The sequence below is a fragment of the Miniopterus schreibersii genome (genome assembly GCF_964146895.1).
Source record: "Miniopterus schreibersii genome assembly, chromosome: 5".
Lineage (NCBI taxonomy): Eukaryota > Metazoa > Chordata > Mammalia > Chiroptera > Miniopteridae > Miniopterus > Miniopterus schreibersii.
In genome coordinates, this window is record NC_138106.1 from 8049552 (window position 1) to 8066949 (window position 17398).

The following is a 17398-nucleotide window of genomic DNA, read 5'->3' on the forward strand; positions in this document are numbered from 1 at the left end:
ATGGCAGAACAGACAGTCATCTGCCTGGATGCTTCCGAGTCAGAGACTTAAACTTAAGGAAGAGTGAACTGGACATGTTCTGAGTTGTGCGTTTCTGGTTTAATTAAAAAAAAAACACCCCAAGAAAACAAAAACAATACAAAAAAACCTCAAAAACACCCCAGCATCCCACCGTGACATGCCCATGTTTCCAAGGCACCACTACCAGCAGAACAGAGAGGTGAGCTGTCTTAGTAGATGAGCTTGAAACAGCTGATGACTTTAGGTACCCCACCTCAAACCCCCAGAGACTTTATTTTTAGTTTTTAAAAAAAAGCAAAGGGGAAATAAAACAGGCTGAAATCCACTTACAAAGCCTTCTGTGCCATGAACAGAAAAATTACTCATAACAAACTTGAGTGTGATGGAGCACATTATGCTTGATTACTTATGTATGTGTTCCCGTATGTCTTTATTTTTATTGGGACAACACAAGACAAAGGAAACAATAAAAAGGCAGAGGAAGATCTCTCACCTTGGTGGTTTTAAAGTAAACAGAAGAGAATCCCTTCGTGGCTCCAAGGAGATCCACGGGTCTCTTTTGTGTCTCCTCCTTTCTGAGAACATTCCAGAGAAGGGCCATGGTGTTAATGATTCGAGGCAGCTCCTCCAGAATGGCATTCTTGGCATTTTTCAGACTGGTGGGATCACTTATAGCAGAGGTCTGAAAATGAAAATGAACACGTGAAACCTGGCTTCCCTGTGCATCTGAACCAGGGCCTTCTTTCAAAGGGGAACGTCTGTGAGTCTGAGAGGCCACATTATAGACTCTTTCCATTATTCAACCGAAGCCTTAACTGCATTCTCAAATTCAATGCCAGATAGGGTAGGGCAACTAGCAGCTCAAATGTCTCCCAACACAGATTTCACAAACACCACAAGAGTAAAAAAAAATGTAGAAAGCCCTGGCCAGTGGTTAGAGCATTGGCCTGAGCACCGAAGGGTTTCAGATTTGATTTCCTGTCAAGGGCACATACCTGGTTGCAGGTTCAATCCCTGGCCCAGGTTGGGGCATGTGCAGGAGGCAACCAATCGATATGTCTCTCTTACATCAATGTTTCTCTCTCTCTCTTCCCTTTCACTCTCTCTGAGAAATCAATGGGAAAAATATCCTCGGGTGAGAATTAACAACAATAAAAAAACAAAAACAAAAAACATATGGGGAAAAAATGAATATAAGCCTCAAATCAAGCAAGTGGCTTTACATTTTATCCCAAGCGCTTACTGATGAAACAATGGGCTAGAGCTGAAGGAGTGGCCAGAAGAACAAAACGACACTAGCATTACGTACAAACATTTGCACATTTGCATAATGCTTGTATCATTTACATGCATAGATTTGCATACACATTTGCATTACTTACATACAAACATTTCTTATTGGAAACAGTCATAATAACCCAACAACGACAAAACAATATTATGAAAATTGCCTCCAACTCAGAAAAAAAAAAATTTACCTTTTTATTTTGGTTGGGTTGTTCCAAAAGACAAAAATGACTAATGGTTGTCAGACCTTCCAAAAGAGTGAGTGGATAATCCGGAGAAACATTTTCCCTCTTGGAGGTGTTGCTTTGGTGAAGAAACGAGAAGGTGGTTTTGAGGATTTTTAAGAATGAGGCTATAAAGACTTTTAATTCTACATACAAGCATAGAAACCAGAGAGACATCACTATCTTTAATAAACTGGGGCTCTCATAATGAAATACTGTTACAATATTGGTAGGCATCCTTTGTGCTACTTTATAGTCATGCAGTCACTTTGGAAAATGTATTTAGATGTTTTAGAATTTCTGTGAAGGTGATTCCATTTTTATTTATTTTGCAAAAATAACAGACAGTGACTGACTTGTCCTGCAACACTGCGCCAGCCTGGGTAGCTGAGTGGAATTAAAAATAGAGGACGTGGCCCAGCCGGGTGTGGCTCAGTGGCTGAGTATTGACCTAGGATCCAGGCAATAGGAGTTTGATTCCGGGTCAGGGCACATGCCCGGGTTGCGGGCTCGATCCTCAGTTGGTGGCGTGCAGGAGGCAGCCCATCAATGACTCGCTCTTCACTGATGTTTCTCTCTCTCTCCCTCTCCCTTCCTCTCTCTGAAATCAATAAAGATATATTAAAAAAAAAATAGAGGGTGTGGCTGGGCTGGGTGGCTCAGCTGGCTGAGCGTCATCCTGTGCACCAAAAGGTTGCTGCTTCGATTCCCAGTCAAGGCACCTACAGAAGGCAACCCGATTGATGTTTCTCTCTCCCACTGATGTTCCCCCCCCAAGCATGTCCCCAGGAGAGGACAAAAAAGAAATAGAGGATCTGGACATCTGGTTCCTCGCCACCCCTCCTGACAACGCTAAGCAGGCTTCTGATTCGGTTACAACATCCTCCAGCTGGCTCTACGTAAATCAGCCATTAGTTACACAAACTGTCACTGAAGCAATAATAACGCACCGAAGGAGCAGCATACCTGACAGAGAGTTTCACAGATTCGCTTTCGTACTGTTTGACCAGCTCGTCCAAGTTTTTGCAAATCTGGACAACAAAGGGTGTCACTGTCCAGCCCAGGGATTTTCCAAAGTACGGCAAGGAATGCGTGACTAAGCTCACCCAGGCTGGGTGCATGCCGTAGCCGTAGGCTGGCTGCAGACCTCTCACCACTGCGGACACCAGCAGCCCCTGGGAGGTGAGGGGGTGGGGCTGTACATACTGCATGGCATTGATGGCCTGCTGGAAATCCAGGGCCCTCCGCCACTCCCGGGACAAGACTGGCTGGTTTTCAGCCTCCTCGAGGACCTGGCCCAGATGATGCTCCAAGACTATCAGCACCTGCAGGAGCTTCAGCAACTCGATCTGCAGGGGGTGCTCACTCCAGATCTGATCCTGGCCCAAGTTGATGAGATTCTCCTCAAAGAGATTGTCTTCCGGCATGGCCCGGCCTCGCTCTGCGGTGGCCAGGCCGAAGCGCTTCTGGCTCGTGTACATGGACGCTGACAGGGACAGCAGGACAAACTCCTGCACTTTGCACCTCTGCAGCAGGCTGCAGATGAACTCCACATTCTTCCCTTCGGCGGACTTGGCCACCGAGACAAGCTGCGTCATTATTCTAATCAAAACCTCCACACTTTTGACCTGGACATCCCGGTTGCCAAGCAGGTCTCGGTGGGAGATGTTTAAGTAACAAGGGTAATAGCTGCGCAGGAAACTCAGGCACAGGTAGGTGAGGAGCTCGATCAGCAGAGAGTGGGGGCATACGTTGGGGGACTGGGTCTGGAGTTTTCCATAGAAGCTCTGGCCAACGAGGGCCTCCTGGTGACGTGCCAGGAGGTTGGAGATGAGGTTAAGGTGCGCAGTGGAGCTGGTGTCCATGCTGGTCCTGGACATGGCCTCAATGAACTCCTTGGGGTTGGTTTTGAGCACGGCCTCTAACACTGAGAAGGCGTAGAGGACGCGCCGGGAGTCATAAGGCTGCAGGTAGAGCAGGATGTGCTTGAACAAGGCCTCGATCATCTCCTGCCTTTCCCGCTGCTGCTTCAGCAGCCTGGACGTGGTGAGGGCCTGGAGCTCCACATCGGCCTCCTCGTCACTGGACAACGACTCCGAAGCCTGGGTCCTGTCCGAGTCCACGCGTGTCAAGCTTAACTTGGCACTGGGCTTGAAGCTTTCCGCCTGGCAGGCCGCCAGGAAGGCCGAGCGCCTGGGGTGGGCCCTGCCGCCCGTGGGGATGGGTGCGCAGCAGCCCTCCTCCGTGCTCAGCTCCTGCGGGTCGCGGGAAGGGGAGGACAAGGAGGACGTGTCCTCACTGTCCATGTGGGCAGGGCTCGTGTCTGCAGACTCCGTGTGCTCGCTGCTGTCGGGAGCGCCTCGGGCCGGCCTGTCCAGAAGGTCCGCGTAGTAGGGAAGGTCATCCTCACTCAGCGGGCTTCCCAGCGAGCACTTCTCTGGTTCCTTCTCCACCTCGGCCCAGATGGCCTCCCGGTCCACGGTGGTGAACTGGTTCAGGGGCATGCTTTCCTCCGAGCTGCCCTCCTGAGGCTCGGGCACTCCACACGCCTCTTTGAAAGAGGTTTTCTTCCTGTTAAACCAACGATGCGAGTCCTCTGAAAATTATGAAATGACAAACGACTTCAGAACAGAAGGGTGAGCTATGATATATTCGTTCTAGAGTGATCTTTGTCTCAAAGCCAGACAGAAAGATCACTATTAATAAAATTCCCCCATGGAACTATAACGCCAGAGTCTAGATCACATGATGGACAAGAGGTAAAAAAGCAAAGTGGACAGGTCTTTTACACGGTCACAGAAAATATCAATATCACAACTTTTGGGGAAGGGCAATTTTTAAGTGCGTATTTTGTCCCAGGAGCTTCCTTTCAAGAAATGTATCCTACAGAAATGTCAGCAGAAGGTTTTAAAGCTCTAGGAGTGTTCACTGAAATGCCTTGTATACAGACAAACTGGAAAGCAAATAAAATATCCACAATAAGAGGCAGGAAAAAAAAATCACCACACACTCAGGCAATGGACTCCTGTTCGGGCTTTAAAAGATCCATCTATGTACACTGATATGGAGCAATGAGCAGGATATATGAAGTGCCAGAAAAAAAATCAAGTTGCATCAAATGAGCCCCTTTAGGGAAGAGCGCCTATAACATGCAGCCGTGAGGAGATCTGGAAGCACACCTGCCGAACCATTGACAAAACTAGCTCTATCAGGAGGGGCTACAAGGGACTCTCACCTATGTTTTCACTTACTATCCCAATTTTTAAAATAAACACCTTAGTCCTTCTGTAATCAGGAAATAAATACACGTTTGAAAATATTCAGGTATTTTGAAAAGGGAGTGAAAGCCAGAAGTCTTTGGTCCTGCCCACCATTTTCAATATGCAGCGTCCAACCCATCTGTCCTGTGAACACGAGGCAAGAGCGGGAGGGAGGGAGGAAGGGGACCTGGAAAGGGTGAGCTGCTGGTGCACACGGGAATGTTTAAGCACAGCCTCCAGCCAGGCTGCAGGGGAGGGCAGGGGATGAGCAGCAGCGTCCCGCTGCCTCCAGGGGAAGAACACCACAGATAAATGACGCTTTCTCCTTTCGGGAGGGTGGCAGATGAAGCAGCAGGAAGGGCTGTGGGACTTTAAAACCCAATAAACTGTGGAGTTAAAAACGTTCTTCTTAAAACACACAAAGGAATATGAGAAAATTTACCTGCCACAAATGAGTCAAACTTTTAAGGAGGTGCCTAATTTATACGTAAGTCTTTGAATTTGACGTTCTGATGATACGGGCTAATGGAGTGCCGCCTCTTGGAGAAGGCAGCCAGCTGTTCTTCCTGAGGGGGACTGTAAGTTACAGTTTTGGGCAAGGAACCTTGTACAGAGAGGAAACCCTCTTGGAGATCTTTGCTTAGTTAGGTGCTATCTCTTAAGATAACACTGAGACAAACGGAATATTTACAGCCCAGTGAGCTAAACAAGCTAACTCAAGGCCTGTAAAGCCACGGCTGGGAAAACATGGGCAGGCAGTCATAGAGTGCAGCTGTTGGGGAAGTGGTGTTGCCCATGAAGTGTGGCAGACATTAACCCTTGTTTATGAACTCATCGGGTTTATTTTAGTCTTTCCTTCCTATATTCTTTCATTTGTGTTAAAGTTGCCTCTGAAAGTTCTCTGAACCCAAAGGCTTATTTTTTCTGCATTTCTGATTATGTTAACAGAATTTTCTAGTTGGAAAAAACCTTAGAGAGCAGATTTAAAAAACTATGCAAATTTTGACATTCTTGTTCATTCATATTTGAATGCACCCTAAACTATCTCGTCCCCAGGTTGGAGAAGAAACCTGGGAAGAAGTGCTGGCCTAGCCAACCCAGAGTTAACTTCAAGCCAGACCTCAGACTGAAAGCCTCCCTTTCTAGTGAAGGCATTGGCTTTGGATGGATGGCCTGTTATTCTCACCTATCTTACATGCGCTTGAACTGCTCTAGCAAAAGAATCAAGAATCAGCTATTTTTTATGGCACATGGATTACTAAAATATTTGTATTCTATTTTTAAAAATCTGAATTTTTTTAGTGAAAACAAACCCACTACCTAGCATTTCTAAATGACGGTTCATCTGATCCTTAAATTTCAAAAGTCCCCACAAGTTTACAAAGTACCTTCACACCATTTAAATCTGGCAAAAAAAAAAAAATTAAAAAAATGTGGGTCTAAGTGCCTTAACTGTCACGACAGGAAGCAGCAGGGTCCATAGCCCTTTCCTCCCTCCCAGGCCGGGCACCCTGGGGATACAGAGCTGGCCCGGCTGCCCAGCACTGTGAGCTCACCCGCTGAGTTCTCCTGCTTGAGGCACTGAATGGAGGTTCTCTGGGTTTTGGGTTGGAGCAGGAGCAGGAGCACGGGCTCAAGGATGCGTGCCACGTCACCAAGGGACAGTGCCCGCACCAGCCAGCCCTGGGCTGCCGCGCCAATGGCACCGTCTGTGCAGGTCAGGCTGTCCAGCACAACAAACAGGGACCTGTGGGTGGGAAGTGCTCCATAGTCAGTGTGCAGCACCCGTGTGACAGGACACCCACAGGGAGCTTCGCCCATGCTGAGCTTGTAGACCCAAGCAGATAAGAACAATGGGATTTAAACCCTGGTTTCATACTAGACTCAGTGGGGGAGCTTTTAAAATCCTGATCCCCAGACCTCAGCCCAAACTGATTAAATCGGACTGTGGGGTGGGGCCCAGGCCTCACAGTGAGCTGCCACATAAGGCCGTGTGCCTGGCCCACACCTAGAGTTTTGGAAACAAGGGAGGGGATTTTTACAAAACAATGTGGATGATAATGTACCTGCAATAAATTCACATCTTAAGGCTATGGTTGATGATTTTACAAGTATATTCACCCAGTGTGGCCACCACTCCGATCAAGATCTAGACCATCTCCATTTCCCTACATTCCCTCCCTCCCCCCACCCACCGTGTATTTCTTCACCAGGGTCTGGCCTAAATCCAATTAGGGGATCACGAGACTGTCTGCTGTGCATCAAGAACATGTCATGTTGTCCGTGCTGCACATCTCCCTCTCCCCAGCCCAACATGCTGGCCGGGAACCTCTGCCAAGTGTCCTTTTGCATTAAGGGTCAATGATAAGGAAGACGATCTCACCTATCGAAGGAACGATTATGAGATGTCACTCTACTGCCTTGGATCTCTCGGGTCAGGTGCCAGAGGACAGAAAATCTAAACAGAGCCTCCAATCTGGTTCCCTTGATTAGGAAATAAACAGGTGTGAGGAATCTGGTTTCCTAACAGGACAGTGTTTTTAGCCACATGAAACCCAGTTTAAAAAAAACGAGAGCTCAGGCAGGATGGCAGTGCAGCAGAGACAGGACTGTCTCTGTGCCTGGAGTCCGACCTGCGGCCTCTCCCCTTGCTCACTGTAACATGATGTGCTGTCAATAAAGCGCACAGTCCCGATTTGGCGCTCGCCCCTGCTCAAGGTAGCCCTGTGGTTGCAGGGAAATGCACAAGAGTATGGGGCCTCATGCCCTTCCCTTGGAAGTGACAGGCCACATGGCTTAGAGCACAAGGACACTACTGGACTGCAAAGGACTTAAAGGGCGAACACATTCTCTACTACTGCCTACTGCACCAGCATCTCCAGAAGCCCCGCAGGTACCTACAGGGCGTCAACCACCCCATGAGTTTGGGCAGATTTCCCTGGTGAGCCCTATGGTGGACACAAATCATGTTTCTGGGACTCCACAGGGGATGGTTTGTGTTGCTGGAGGCCTTTCAGTCCTGGCATCTCTAACACTTCTACTCATTAACCAGGATGTCCACCAGGCCCAGAATGACCTCAGCTGGATATATGAAGTCTGCTCTGGGCACGTGGAGTGACAGGCTGGCCAGCAGTGGGGACCCTTGCAGGATGGAGGTTAAGCTGTGGAGACTCGCCTTGTCAGGGTCCAGGAGGGCATGGCAGATGATGTCCTCACAGATGCTGGCCGTCGGGGCCAGGCAGTGAAGCCGGTAGAACAGCTCCACACAGGTGACGTGATGCTCTTGGGTTTCCTTATTCAGCTGATTCCACAGCACACGAGCCACCCTCTGGGACAAAGGAGACACCATGTGAACACAGGCAGCACCTGCCCACTTCCTCCTTGCCCAGTCCAGTCCTGGTCCCAAGGTACTGGCTTCTATCTGCATTTGCAATGTGAGAATCCTTAATATACAAAAAAACATCGCCAACGAACAAAACAAACCCAAGCCCAAAGCAAACCATGAAACCCAGCAGAAGTCATCCAGGCAGAGGCAACAATACCAGTTATACATGGAACTTTGTGTCGAGCTGAGAACCCCCAGTTTCAGAGAGGGGGTCAACAGGAAGCAAGAACCTACTGGTCCACACATTCTTTCAACATGCACAAACCAAGCCTTCCCATGTGCCAGCACCGGAGTTCCAGAGATGCATCCTTGGTCACCGTCATGAGGTGGACACTGTAGCACCTTACCACCTAGGGTGAGCTCCAATTGGCTTTTGGCTTTACTGCCACAAACTTGTTTGTTCCCATGTCTGTGGACAATGCTGAGCAGGTGCCTGGCTCACTGCCAGGATACAAATTGTATCCCAAACTGAGTCCTCCATCTCTCTAGCCCTGATCTTAGCTCTTTAAACATGCAGGCCCTGCAGCCAGCTGCAGCTCCTCCCCAAGTCCCAGGAAGCACCCATGGGGGTACCAGACCTAATAGGGTGAGGCTCAAAACCAGGGTTGGTCCCCACTTCATGGAGGGGGATTTTTGAACACATTCTTCCAGGATATAGATTATAATATTTTAGGGACATAGCAGATCAAATAACTTTTTTGGCCCATTTATTTCTATGTGACAAACTGTCTTCTCTGCACAGAGCAAATGAACCACTGACTGGCTCAGGCCTCTAACCATTCATTATTTATTTTTGACCTAAGGGAATGTGGTTTCCAATGATCAAGTTACAACTAAACTGCTGATATGGGAAACTCACTCCAGGGCCAGACACTGTGCCAAGAGCCCAAGGCAGGCACAGGTCTCCAACCCTCTCTGGATGTCACCTCTCATGGCAGCTACAGCCTTAGGGACAAGTTTCTGTAAATGGTCTGGGAAGAGAATCCCAGTGTTCCACCCACTGTTTTTCCAGCGGGAAATACCTGATAGAAGTCTGTTTTCTCTGCAATGACCTTCAGGATTCCTGGTGCAATGGGAGGCACTGTCACCATCTGCAGCTTGCCAAAAAATGGGTTGTACCCAGAGATTTTATAGCGTTTCATCTTGTCCTCGATGACAAGTGCGAGGGATTGGGAGTGGTTGAGCACTTCCAGCAGAGTGGAGATGGCCACGTTCTGGAGGTAGCAGTCGGTCCCACAGCAGCAAATGGTCATGAGGGATTTCAGCCACAATGGAAAACTAGAATCGCCTGCTCCTGAAAGGAAGCCAACCAGAGAGGATGGGAACAAATAAAACCGCATGAGAATGGTGCTCGGATGTTCTAAAACACCTTGGGATCCAGGAGCCATCTAGACCTTCTCATGGTGACCTGGTGTGCAGTCAGCAGTCAGGGCCACCGGACAAATGAGACCAAGTCTGCTTTCAAAAGTTTGTCAAATTATTTGAATTCTACCAATGTCAATCTCAGGGCTTTGAGATGATTCAAAATGTTTGTTTTCTTTTAAAAATTTAGTTATAGTAAAATTCACATTAAATTTTTTAAAATTTACAAGTAAAATTCACGTTTGCACATAGAGTTCAAATTGTTTTTTGGGGGGCTCTCTTAGTGGTAGGACACATGGCGGATACCAATTATCAATGCAGGTCTTCCAAGTACACTGACACTGGCAGCTGGAGCCGGGAGACAAAGTGCACGGGGAGTTTAAGGTAATGACTGCAAAACGGAAAATCTTTGCCCTATGTTCCCACCAACATAATCACTTTTTCTTGTTTTCCACCTTCCCCCTCCCCATTTTTAAAGTGCTCACTGCCTGCTATGAACTGAACTGAATTATATCTGTCCAAAATTCACGTTGAAGCCACAACCCCTTACGGGATGGTTTGGAGGTGGAGCCTGTGGGACGTAATTAGGTTTAGATGAGGTCCTGAGTATAGCGCCTTCAGATGGCATTAGTGCCCTTTTAAGAAGAGACATCAGAGAAATCCCCCCACTCTCCCAGAATGTGAGCAATGAGTAAGAAGGTGGCTGCCTATAACCAAGGGGACAGCTGTCACCAGGAACCAACCATGCTGACATCCTGATCTTGAACTTCTAGCCCCCAGAACTGTGAGAAAATAAAGTTCCACTGTTTAAGCCACTCAGTCTATGGTATTTCGTTAGGGCAGCCCAAGTTCAGACACTGCCTGCTACAGGTTGAAGTGTCCCCTAAATATTCTTATGTTGAAGTCCTAACCCTAGAACCTCAGAATGTGATCTTATTTGGAAATAGGTTCGATGTAGATATAATTAGTTATAGTGAGGTCACAATAGAGTGAGCCCCTAATCCAATAAAACAGGTGTCCTAATAAAAGGGAAATTTGAACACAGGCATGCACACAGGGAGAATGACATGTAAAGACTAGAGTTATATTGCTACATGCCAAAGAAATACCAGAAGCTAGGAGAGAGACATGGAACATCCTTTTCTAGAACATTTGGAGGGAGCACGGTCCTGCCAACACATTCATTTCAGACTTCCAGCCTCCAGAACTTGGACAGAGTACATTTCTGTTGCTTAAGCCACTTAGTTTGTGGTACTTTTTTATGGCAGCCCTAGCAGACTAATGCTCAAATCTTTAACAACAGGTCTCATGAAATAGTCTATTTACCAACTATTATTAAGCGCCTTTAATGTTCCAGATCTTTTAATGGGCCAATACCCAATGTTTAAAAATAAAGAACCAGCTTCACCAATTTGTAATCTGTATACACAACTAACTAGAAACTACAGGAGGAAACAAATGTGGCATAGTTCCTCCCTGGCAGACACGATCCTAGCTCCTCTGGAAACATCAATGACCTAAGTACCATGAGTCCCCAAGATGGGCCATTGAGGACCACCCGCTCACCGGGGAGCTGGAAGAGAGTTTCGTAGAGCCGCTCTGTTTCCTCCTCGGACAGGTAGATGGGGAAGGTGGCGCAGTCCAGCAGCAGGTGGCAGGCAGCGGCCAAAGCCTCCCTGCAGCCCTCCCTGGAGCTCCCCAGGTCAGTGACCACCTGGTCCACAGCCCAGTCTCCCTCCTTTGTTTGGCCAGGGCTGCTGGGCAAAGGTGATGGTGGCTGAACGTTTTTTATCTTAAATGGAGACCCTCGAACTGTGAACCAGTCTGAGAGCATCTGTTTAAATTGGGGCACACTGATGGGCTTGGCCTCCCATGAGTTCTTCCTGCCGCGGAGGCTGGGCTCTGGACCCCGAAGTATGCCCTCCTCCTGCTGGCCTGTGGGCTCTTCAGCCTTGTTTTCCTCTCCAGAAACCGTTAGCTGTACTCCAAAGATGTTCTTGTGGACAAAGTTGGCTATGAGCTCTTGGACGCAAAAAAATGTCCTCTGCATACTCCCACCCGTCTTCCAAACGTCCTCTTTTTCAGGAGAGACTCTAGGGACCCTCAAGTGCTCAGAGAGCTCTGGTGAGGACGCACTGAGCCCGATCCCGCTGTCTTCAGATTTAAGTACAGGAAACAAAGCATCTTCGTCACCCGGGATCACTGCCTTCGTGTCTAAAATTATGTCACTGTTTTCACCTTTTACTGGACTCTGCAAAAAACAGAAGTTTGTAATGTGCATCTTGTAAGACCAGGGGATTCAAATATTAGCTGAATTAGGCAAACCGCAAATGTGCTCTTCCTGGTTTTTAACATCATAATTCTCTGCACCAAGAGAATCCCTGTGTACAGTGTATAGTAAAATGAAGACGGCACACAGGAAGGAGAGAGGCAGCCGGACAGACAGCCACATTCTCTGGGTAGGCTGGACCTGAGTTATTTATTTAGGCTCTTTAAAAAGTTAGTTAAAAACAGTTTCCAACAGATTTAAAAATATGAATGAGGAAATTGGGTTGAGGGTAAAATAAAGACATGAAGAAATAAGAGGAGAAAGCTAGAACGGAGTTTTTATATACACACACACACACACACACATAAAACTCATACATAAGAATACAGTAAGTCCTCAATGTCATGAACAGGCTTTGCCACTTTAAGTGAAATGATGCAAAAGGAAAGCAATTTTACCACAGGCTACTGATATAAACAAGAGTTAAGTTCCCACAGCATCTCATTGTTATAACAAAATGTTATTCGAAGGCCTGCTATATAAATTTTCTGGCTTTTCCAATGAAGCAACCTCTTTCCTTTGCTTACACTTTACTTAGAAAATATTACATTAAATTAAAAATTCTTCAGCATTTAACCCATGGTGCTTTCCAGGGAAGAACAAGAGTTTTATGCAACTTTTGAGACATATTCTTATTAACGTGTAGACTACACATACTTAAACTTTGTATCTTAAGTCATTTTTAGGATATTTTCCCCCAATAGCTGTTCTCACTTGCTGTGACCAGGGTGGGTACACACCAACCTTAATGAGACTACAAGTATATTCCAGAAGGAAATCATTCCGTGTGAACTAATAACAAAAGTCAGAACTTCCAACGCTACGGTCTCGAATACTAGGTCAGACTTAGCTCCATGTCTGAGATTTCCCTTCCTGCCAGTCTGCAGCACGGGGCTGGCTGGCTGCTCCACACACCCCTCCCCTTTTTCCTCTCCTTAAGCTGTGTACAGTGAAAACTGTCTTTACTGTATTTCTGTTCTCTGCTAATGTAATAAGCATTAGCACAGCATTTCAGCCTTGCTGGTAATTTTGTGCAGTGTGATATTTCAAGGGCAGAATTTTCCAATCCCTAGACAAAGTAGAAAGTAAAAATAATCCAAAGACCATGGACCTCAAACTGCTTGTGGAACTGTGTTAAGTCTTTTTGGAGGCTGATTTGGCGGCCTCTCTCCCAGTTTAAAAAGAAATGGGTTTGACTGAATCCATTTCTAGGAACTGATCCTCCCCAAACACTCGCAACCACGAATGAACGAGCTGTGCGAGGGTGCCGACTGCAGAGCTGTCTGTAAAAGTGAGAAACTAGAAACAACCTAAACAGCATCAACAGGGGAGTGGCTGGGGAAATCCTAAAGCCATGCCACAGAGCATCACGCAGGCCTAAAAAAGAAAAAGACACCTCTGTGTCTAGCAAGAGGGAAAATGGCCCCAAGCAAAGCCAATCAGTGTGTGTTATGGGTTCAGCTGCGTTCCTTAAAACAAGACAATGAAGTCCTAACCTCCGGTGCCCGTGAATGTCACGGGGCCTAATTTGGAAAGAGGCTCCTTGCAGATGATCAAGTTAAGATGAGGACTTAGGGTCGCCCCTAATCCAATGACTGGTGAGCTGCTAAAAGGGGAGACGTGAACACAGATACACGCACAGGGAAGACGCCGTGTGAAGATGAAGGCTGAGGCTGGGGTGATGAGTCTATAAGCCAGGGAGCGCCAAAGACTGCCAGCAACCATCAGGGAGGGGCATGGGCAGAACCTTCCTCACAGCCTCAGAACCAGTCAACCCTGCTGACACCGTCACCTCAGATTTCTGGCCTCGGCTGTGGGACAGTGGCTTTGTCATTCAAGTCGCCCAGTGTGCGGCACTCTGTTACTGCAATCCAAGGAAACTAATGTCTCACTTATGTTTTTAAAAACAAAGCTGTGCAAATACAAACAAGCACATACAAAGGTCTGGCAGTGGGCTGTGTCTAACCACGAGCTGTAGTTGTGGGCTCGCGCAGGGAGGAAGCAGGGACGTGGGTGAAGGGAAGTTAATGTCCATGCTAAAAACCTTCATAAAGTGAGGATTTGAGAAGCATATTGTAGCTATCACCTATATACCTTCCAGCCCTTCTATCTACGCTAACCAACCCTAATTACTTTCTGCTCCCATTTTGGCGGCTCCAGGCACGTACTGAGTTTCCGCTTGTGGCATCCACGTCCAGGTAGGAGGGCGGCATCTGGACCTTGCTGAGCACTTTGAAACACGTCTTCAGGGCATGCGTGAGCTCAGGTAAGCTCAGAGCCTCCATGTCCTCGGCCAGGGGCTTCACCAGGCAGGCAAGCACCTGCGGGAGATACTGGGTTTGCACCTCGGAGTAAAGTTCCTGTGAAATAAAGACACAGGTTTAATGAACATGGCTTCAGTTTACAATCACAAGGAAAATGCACCTTGCAACGGCTTCTTAGAAAGTTCAATTTTCTTAGAGCATAAGGAAGTTTTACATTAACTCCCAAATCAGAAAACAAAATATTTCTGATCTGGACAAATCATGGACTTTCATTCTCTCCTTTTAAGTGGCTTTACCCTTCCTAAAGAAAATCACTGCCACATTTATTTCTGCCACATTGAAGAAATTAGTTTCCTTTGGGAAAACTGGACTACTACAGAACTTTTAAGTAGGAAATGCATTTACTCCCACTCCTAAATGACTGCAGTGCAGGACGATGCCCCACTCACCATCTGGCTCACATAACTTACAACTGGCTCAAAAGTTAAAACCCCTTTTAAATAAGGCATAAAAGATATAGGAGACTCTGTCCAGCTATGTCACCCATGCTGAAAGGAACATTAAAATAATGCTGTGTATTCATGTAAAACTATTTTTTTAGTAACTTCAGGTTTATCAAACAGGCCAACAAACATTAATAAAAACTTAATAGCAAGCGTCGAGCCACCTCCACAGCAAAGGACCTTACCAAGGGAATGACATCCAGAAGGAACACAAGGAGGGTGCAGAGCTCCGAGACCGTGGGGGGAGGGCTGATGCTCTTCCTGACGGCAGGACTCTGTTTTGCTGGTCTACAGAAGTCCCAGGAGAAAAAAACAGATCAATTTTTTTCCTACAACATTTTCAAGCATTTAATTTTCAACAAATCTACTTATTCTGTTTCAAACATAATGAAAGACAGCTCCTGTGGTTCCAATAATTAAGCTTTGGTGCCTAAAACCTCCTCACATAGAGAAGTATCAGTAAGTGTCTTGAATCTGCTTGTCATCAGTTCGGATGAGGGTGGTCCATGCCCACGTGGGAGCCACACCCAGAAGATCTGAAGCACTGTTAATGGCAACAATTCCAGGCTCCCAACCCAGACCAAAGGCTGTTCCGAGGGGAGGAGCCTGGCTAGAGCACGGTGTGGCTCAACACCTGTCAACCCTCTGTAGGAGCCAGCACTCCGTGCAACTCCAGAGCTCATCCGCAGCTGAAGAGCTGCTCAGGACTGTTCAGCTTCCACAGAGCAGGGTAACTCAACTGCTCAATGCTACTGGTAGCTGCTTACCTTACTACTGAAACTCAACACTTCCTTTTAAAAGAGTAGGCAACTGGTTAAACAGGTAAGTTACAAAGTATACACTGGTTCTCAAAACAGGAAGTTTGGGTTCATCTAGCTATCACAGTAGAACTCAACCCGAGTATATTTTCTTCAATGTAAATTATGGCTTCATTACACTGGAGTTTATCATAACTTGAGAGGGACTAAAGAACTGTATACACACATCCTAGTGAGTTTACTTCTAAGTGTGTGCCTAAAGAGACCGGGCAAAGATGGCCACCACAGTATTTGTAATAAAGAAAACATTGAAACTTTATTCACACCATGGACTGCTATGCTTGAGGTGTATGTTACAACACAGACAACTCTCCCAAGGACTGTCAGCCCCCAAAACAGCCCATATAAGACTTCAATAGACAAAACAGGCTGTATCATTTACACACTTGTTGGAAAAGCACAGATAACATCATGGGCGGAATAGACACTAATTTCAGGATGAACACTGGGATGAAAGGAGAAAAGGCATTGTGAAGCGGGGGAGTTAGCTCTACCTTGGTAGCAACACTTTATTCCTTTAAAAAAAAATCTGACGAGTAATGGCCAAGTGTTGTCTATAATTTCAGCAGTGGGTACATGTGTCTGACAGTATTCCCTGTCCTTTCTTACATCAGAAATGTTTCATGGTTAATTTTTTCAAAGAAAGCATACCTTGTAACTCTAAAATGGAACTACACTAACCAGAATATACTCCGGCTTCAGTATAACATGGCCTTGCTGTTGTCGTGAGGCCAATCACAATGAATGTAATCATCACAGACCCGAACGCTGCTGGGGGCAGGCTCTGGGGGCTGGAATTGCGCAGCAGGGGCTGCGGGGAAGCCAGGCATTCCTGGGCTGCCTGCTGCTAATTTAATGTGGAATGCCACACGCGGTACCTCCTCTGGATCTGAGCTCAGCTTTCTTCTGCGACAGAGTGCCTACTTTCTTTGGGCTGTCCCGAAGAGCTCATGAGTTGCTAAGGCTTTCAGGCCAGAGGATGGCCCAGACAAACAATAAGTAAAGCTCCTATTACCGCTGCTGTGAGGAAGGCAGTGCCATAGCATAGAGCACTCCAATGGAGAGCGACACGCATGAAGTAGAGCAGGACTCACAGGACAGAGCAGGGCTTCAGAGGCAACATTAATCCTCCGTGAGAGGGGAAATGACGTGGAAAAGGGCTGGGCCAGAGAGCACGCTACTCCCAGAGTTCACCACCCATGATTTTGAGCTGGTGTAATTCACCAGATTCAAAGTGACATAAAGCTGACTATAGTTACTTAAAACATTAATGCTTTTCTCTGATGAGTTATACACTGATTTCAATAAGAATTTAAGGAGACTGATGTTTTCAAACATACTGAATCCAGTCACAGAGCCACAAAATGAAGCTTCTTTCACAGATCAAGCCTCTAAGAGAACTATGCGAAGAAAGCGGACTTCATCAGGGTAACCAGAAAATGCACAGGGAATTTTCTAAAGTTTGACTTTAATACATGAAGAGGCTCTAGAATTCTGTGGCAAAGATGATGTGAACCTTCTTAATGGCTAAAACTTTTTATTCTATTATATTTTTAAGTGAATTCTTTCTAATCGTGTACTCAGCAAGGACCATCCAACTTAGGCAGTTATGTGTAATCTGACCACAATAAGCAGCTACGAAACCATGAAACCCTCTAATCCTTCCTAAACATTCATTATCCTGAACTGGATACTTACTTAAAGCAATCCTCAAAACACCTTGTCATATAATCCCAGAGAAAGTCTGTGCTTAGGGAAGTGATCAGCAAATTCACCGTTTTAACAATCTCAGAGGCATTTCTGTTTTCTTTTATTGAACTGTAAAGGAAAAGGAATATTTACAAATATATCTATGAAAAACCCTGTATGACAAGAACACCATATCTGAAAAACGAACTCATTTTACCATTTATAACTTTTTTCTAGAGAGACCGACAAACTCAGT

The 17398-nt window shown here is 46.4% G+C and overlaps 1 protein-coding gene across 1 annotated transcript in view; it reads right to left on the minus strand.

Moving 5' to 3' along the window:
• DOP1B (DOP1 leucine zipper like protein B) overlaps positions 1-17398 on the minus strand; it is a 72767-nt gene that overhangs the window by 23916 nt on the left and 31453 nt on the right. Inside the window, exons 11-21 of the mRNA XM_081137908.1 lie at positions 17152-17271; positions 14821-14923; positions 14037-14228; positions 11106-11790; positions 9200-9471; positions 7968-8120; positions 7176-7276; positions 6349-6539; positions 2499-4128; positions 1500-1611; positions 515-703 (exon numbers count right to left, since the gene is read on the minus strand). Of these exons, the coding sequence (XP_080994034.1) occupies positions 515-703; positions 1500-1611; positions 2499-4128; positions 6349-6539; positions 7176-7276; positions 7968-8120; positions 9200-9471; positions 11106-11790; positions 14037-14228; positions 14821-14923; positions 17152-17271 (3748 nt within the window). The remainder of the gene's footprint in view (positions 1-514; positions 704-1499; positions 1612-2498; positions 4129-6348; positions 6540-7175; positions 7277-7967; positions 8121-9199; positions 9472-11105; positions 11791-14036; positions 14229-14820; positions 14924-17151; positions 17272-17398) is intronic.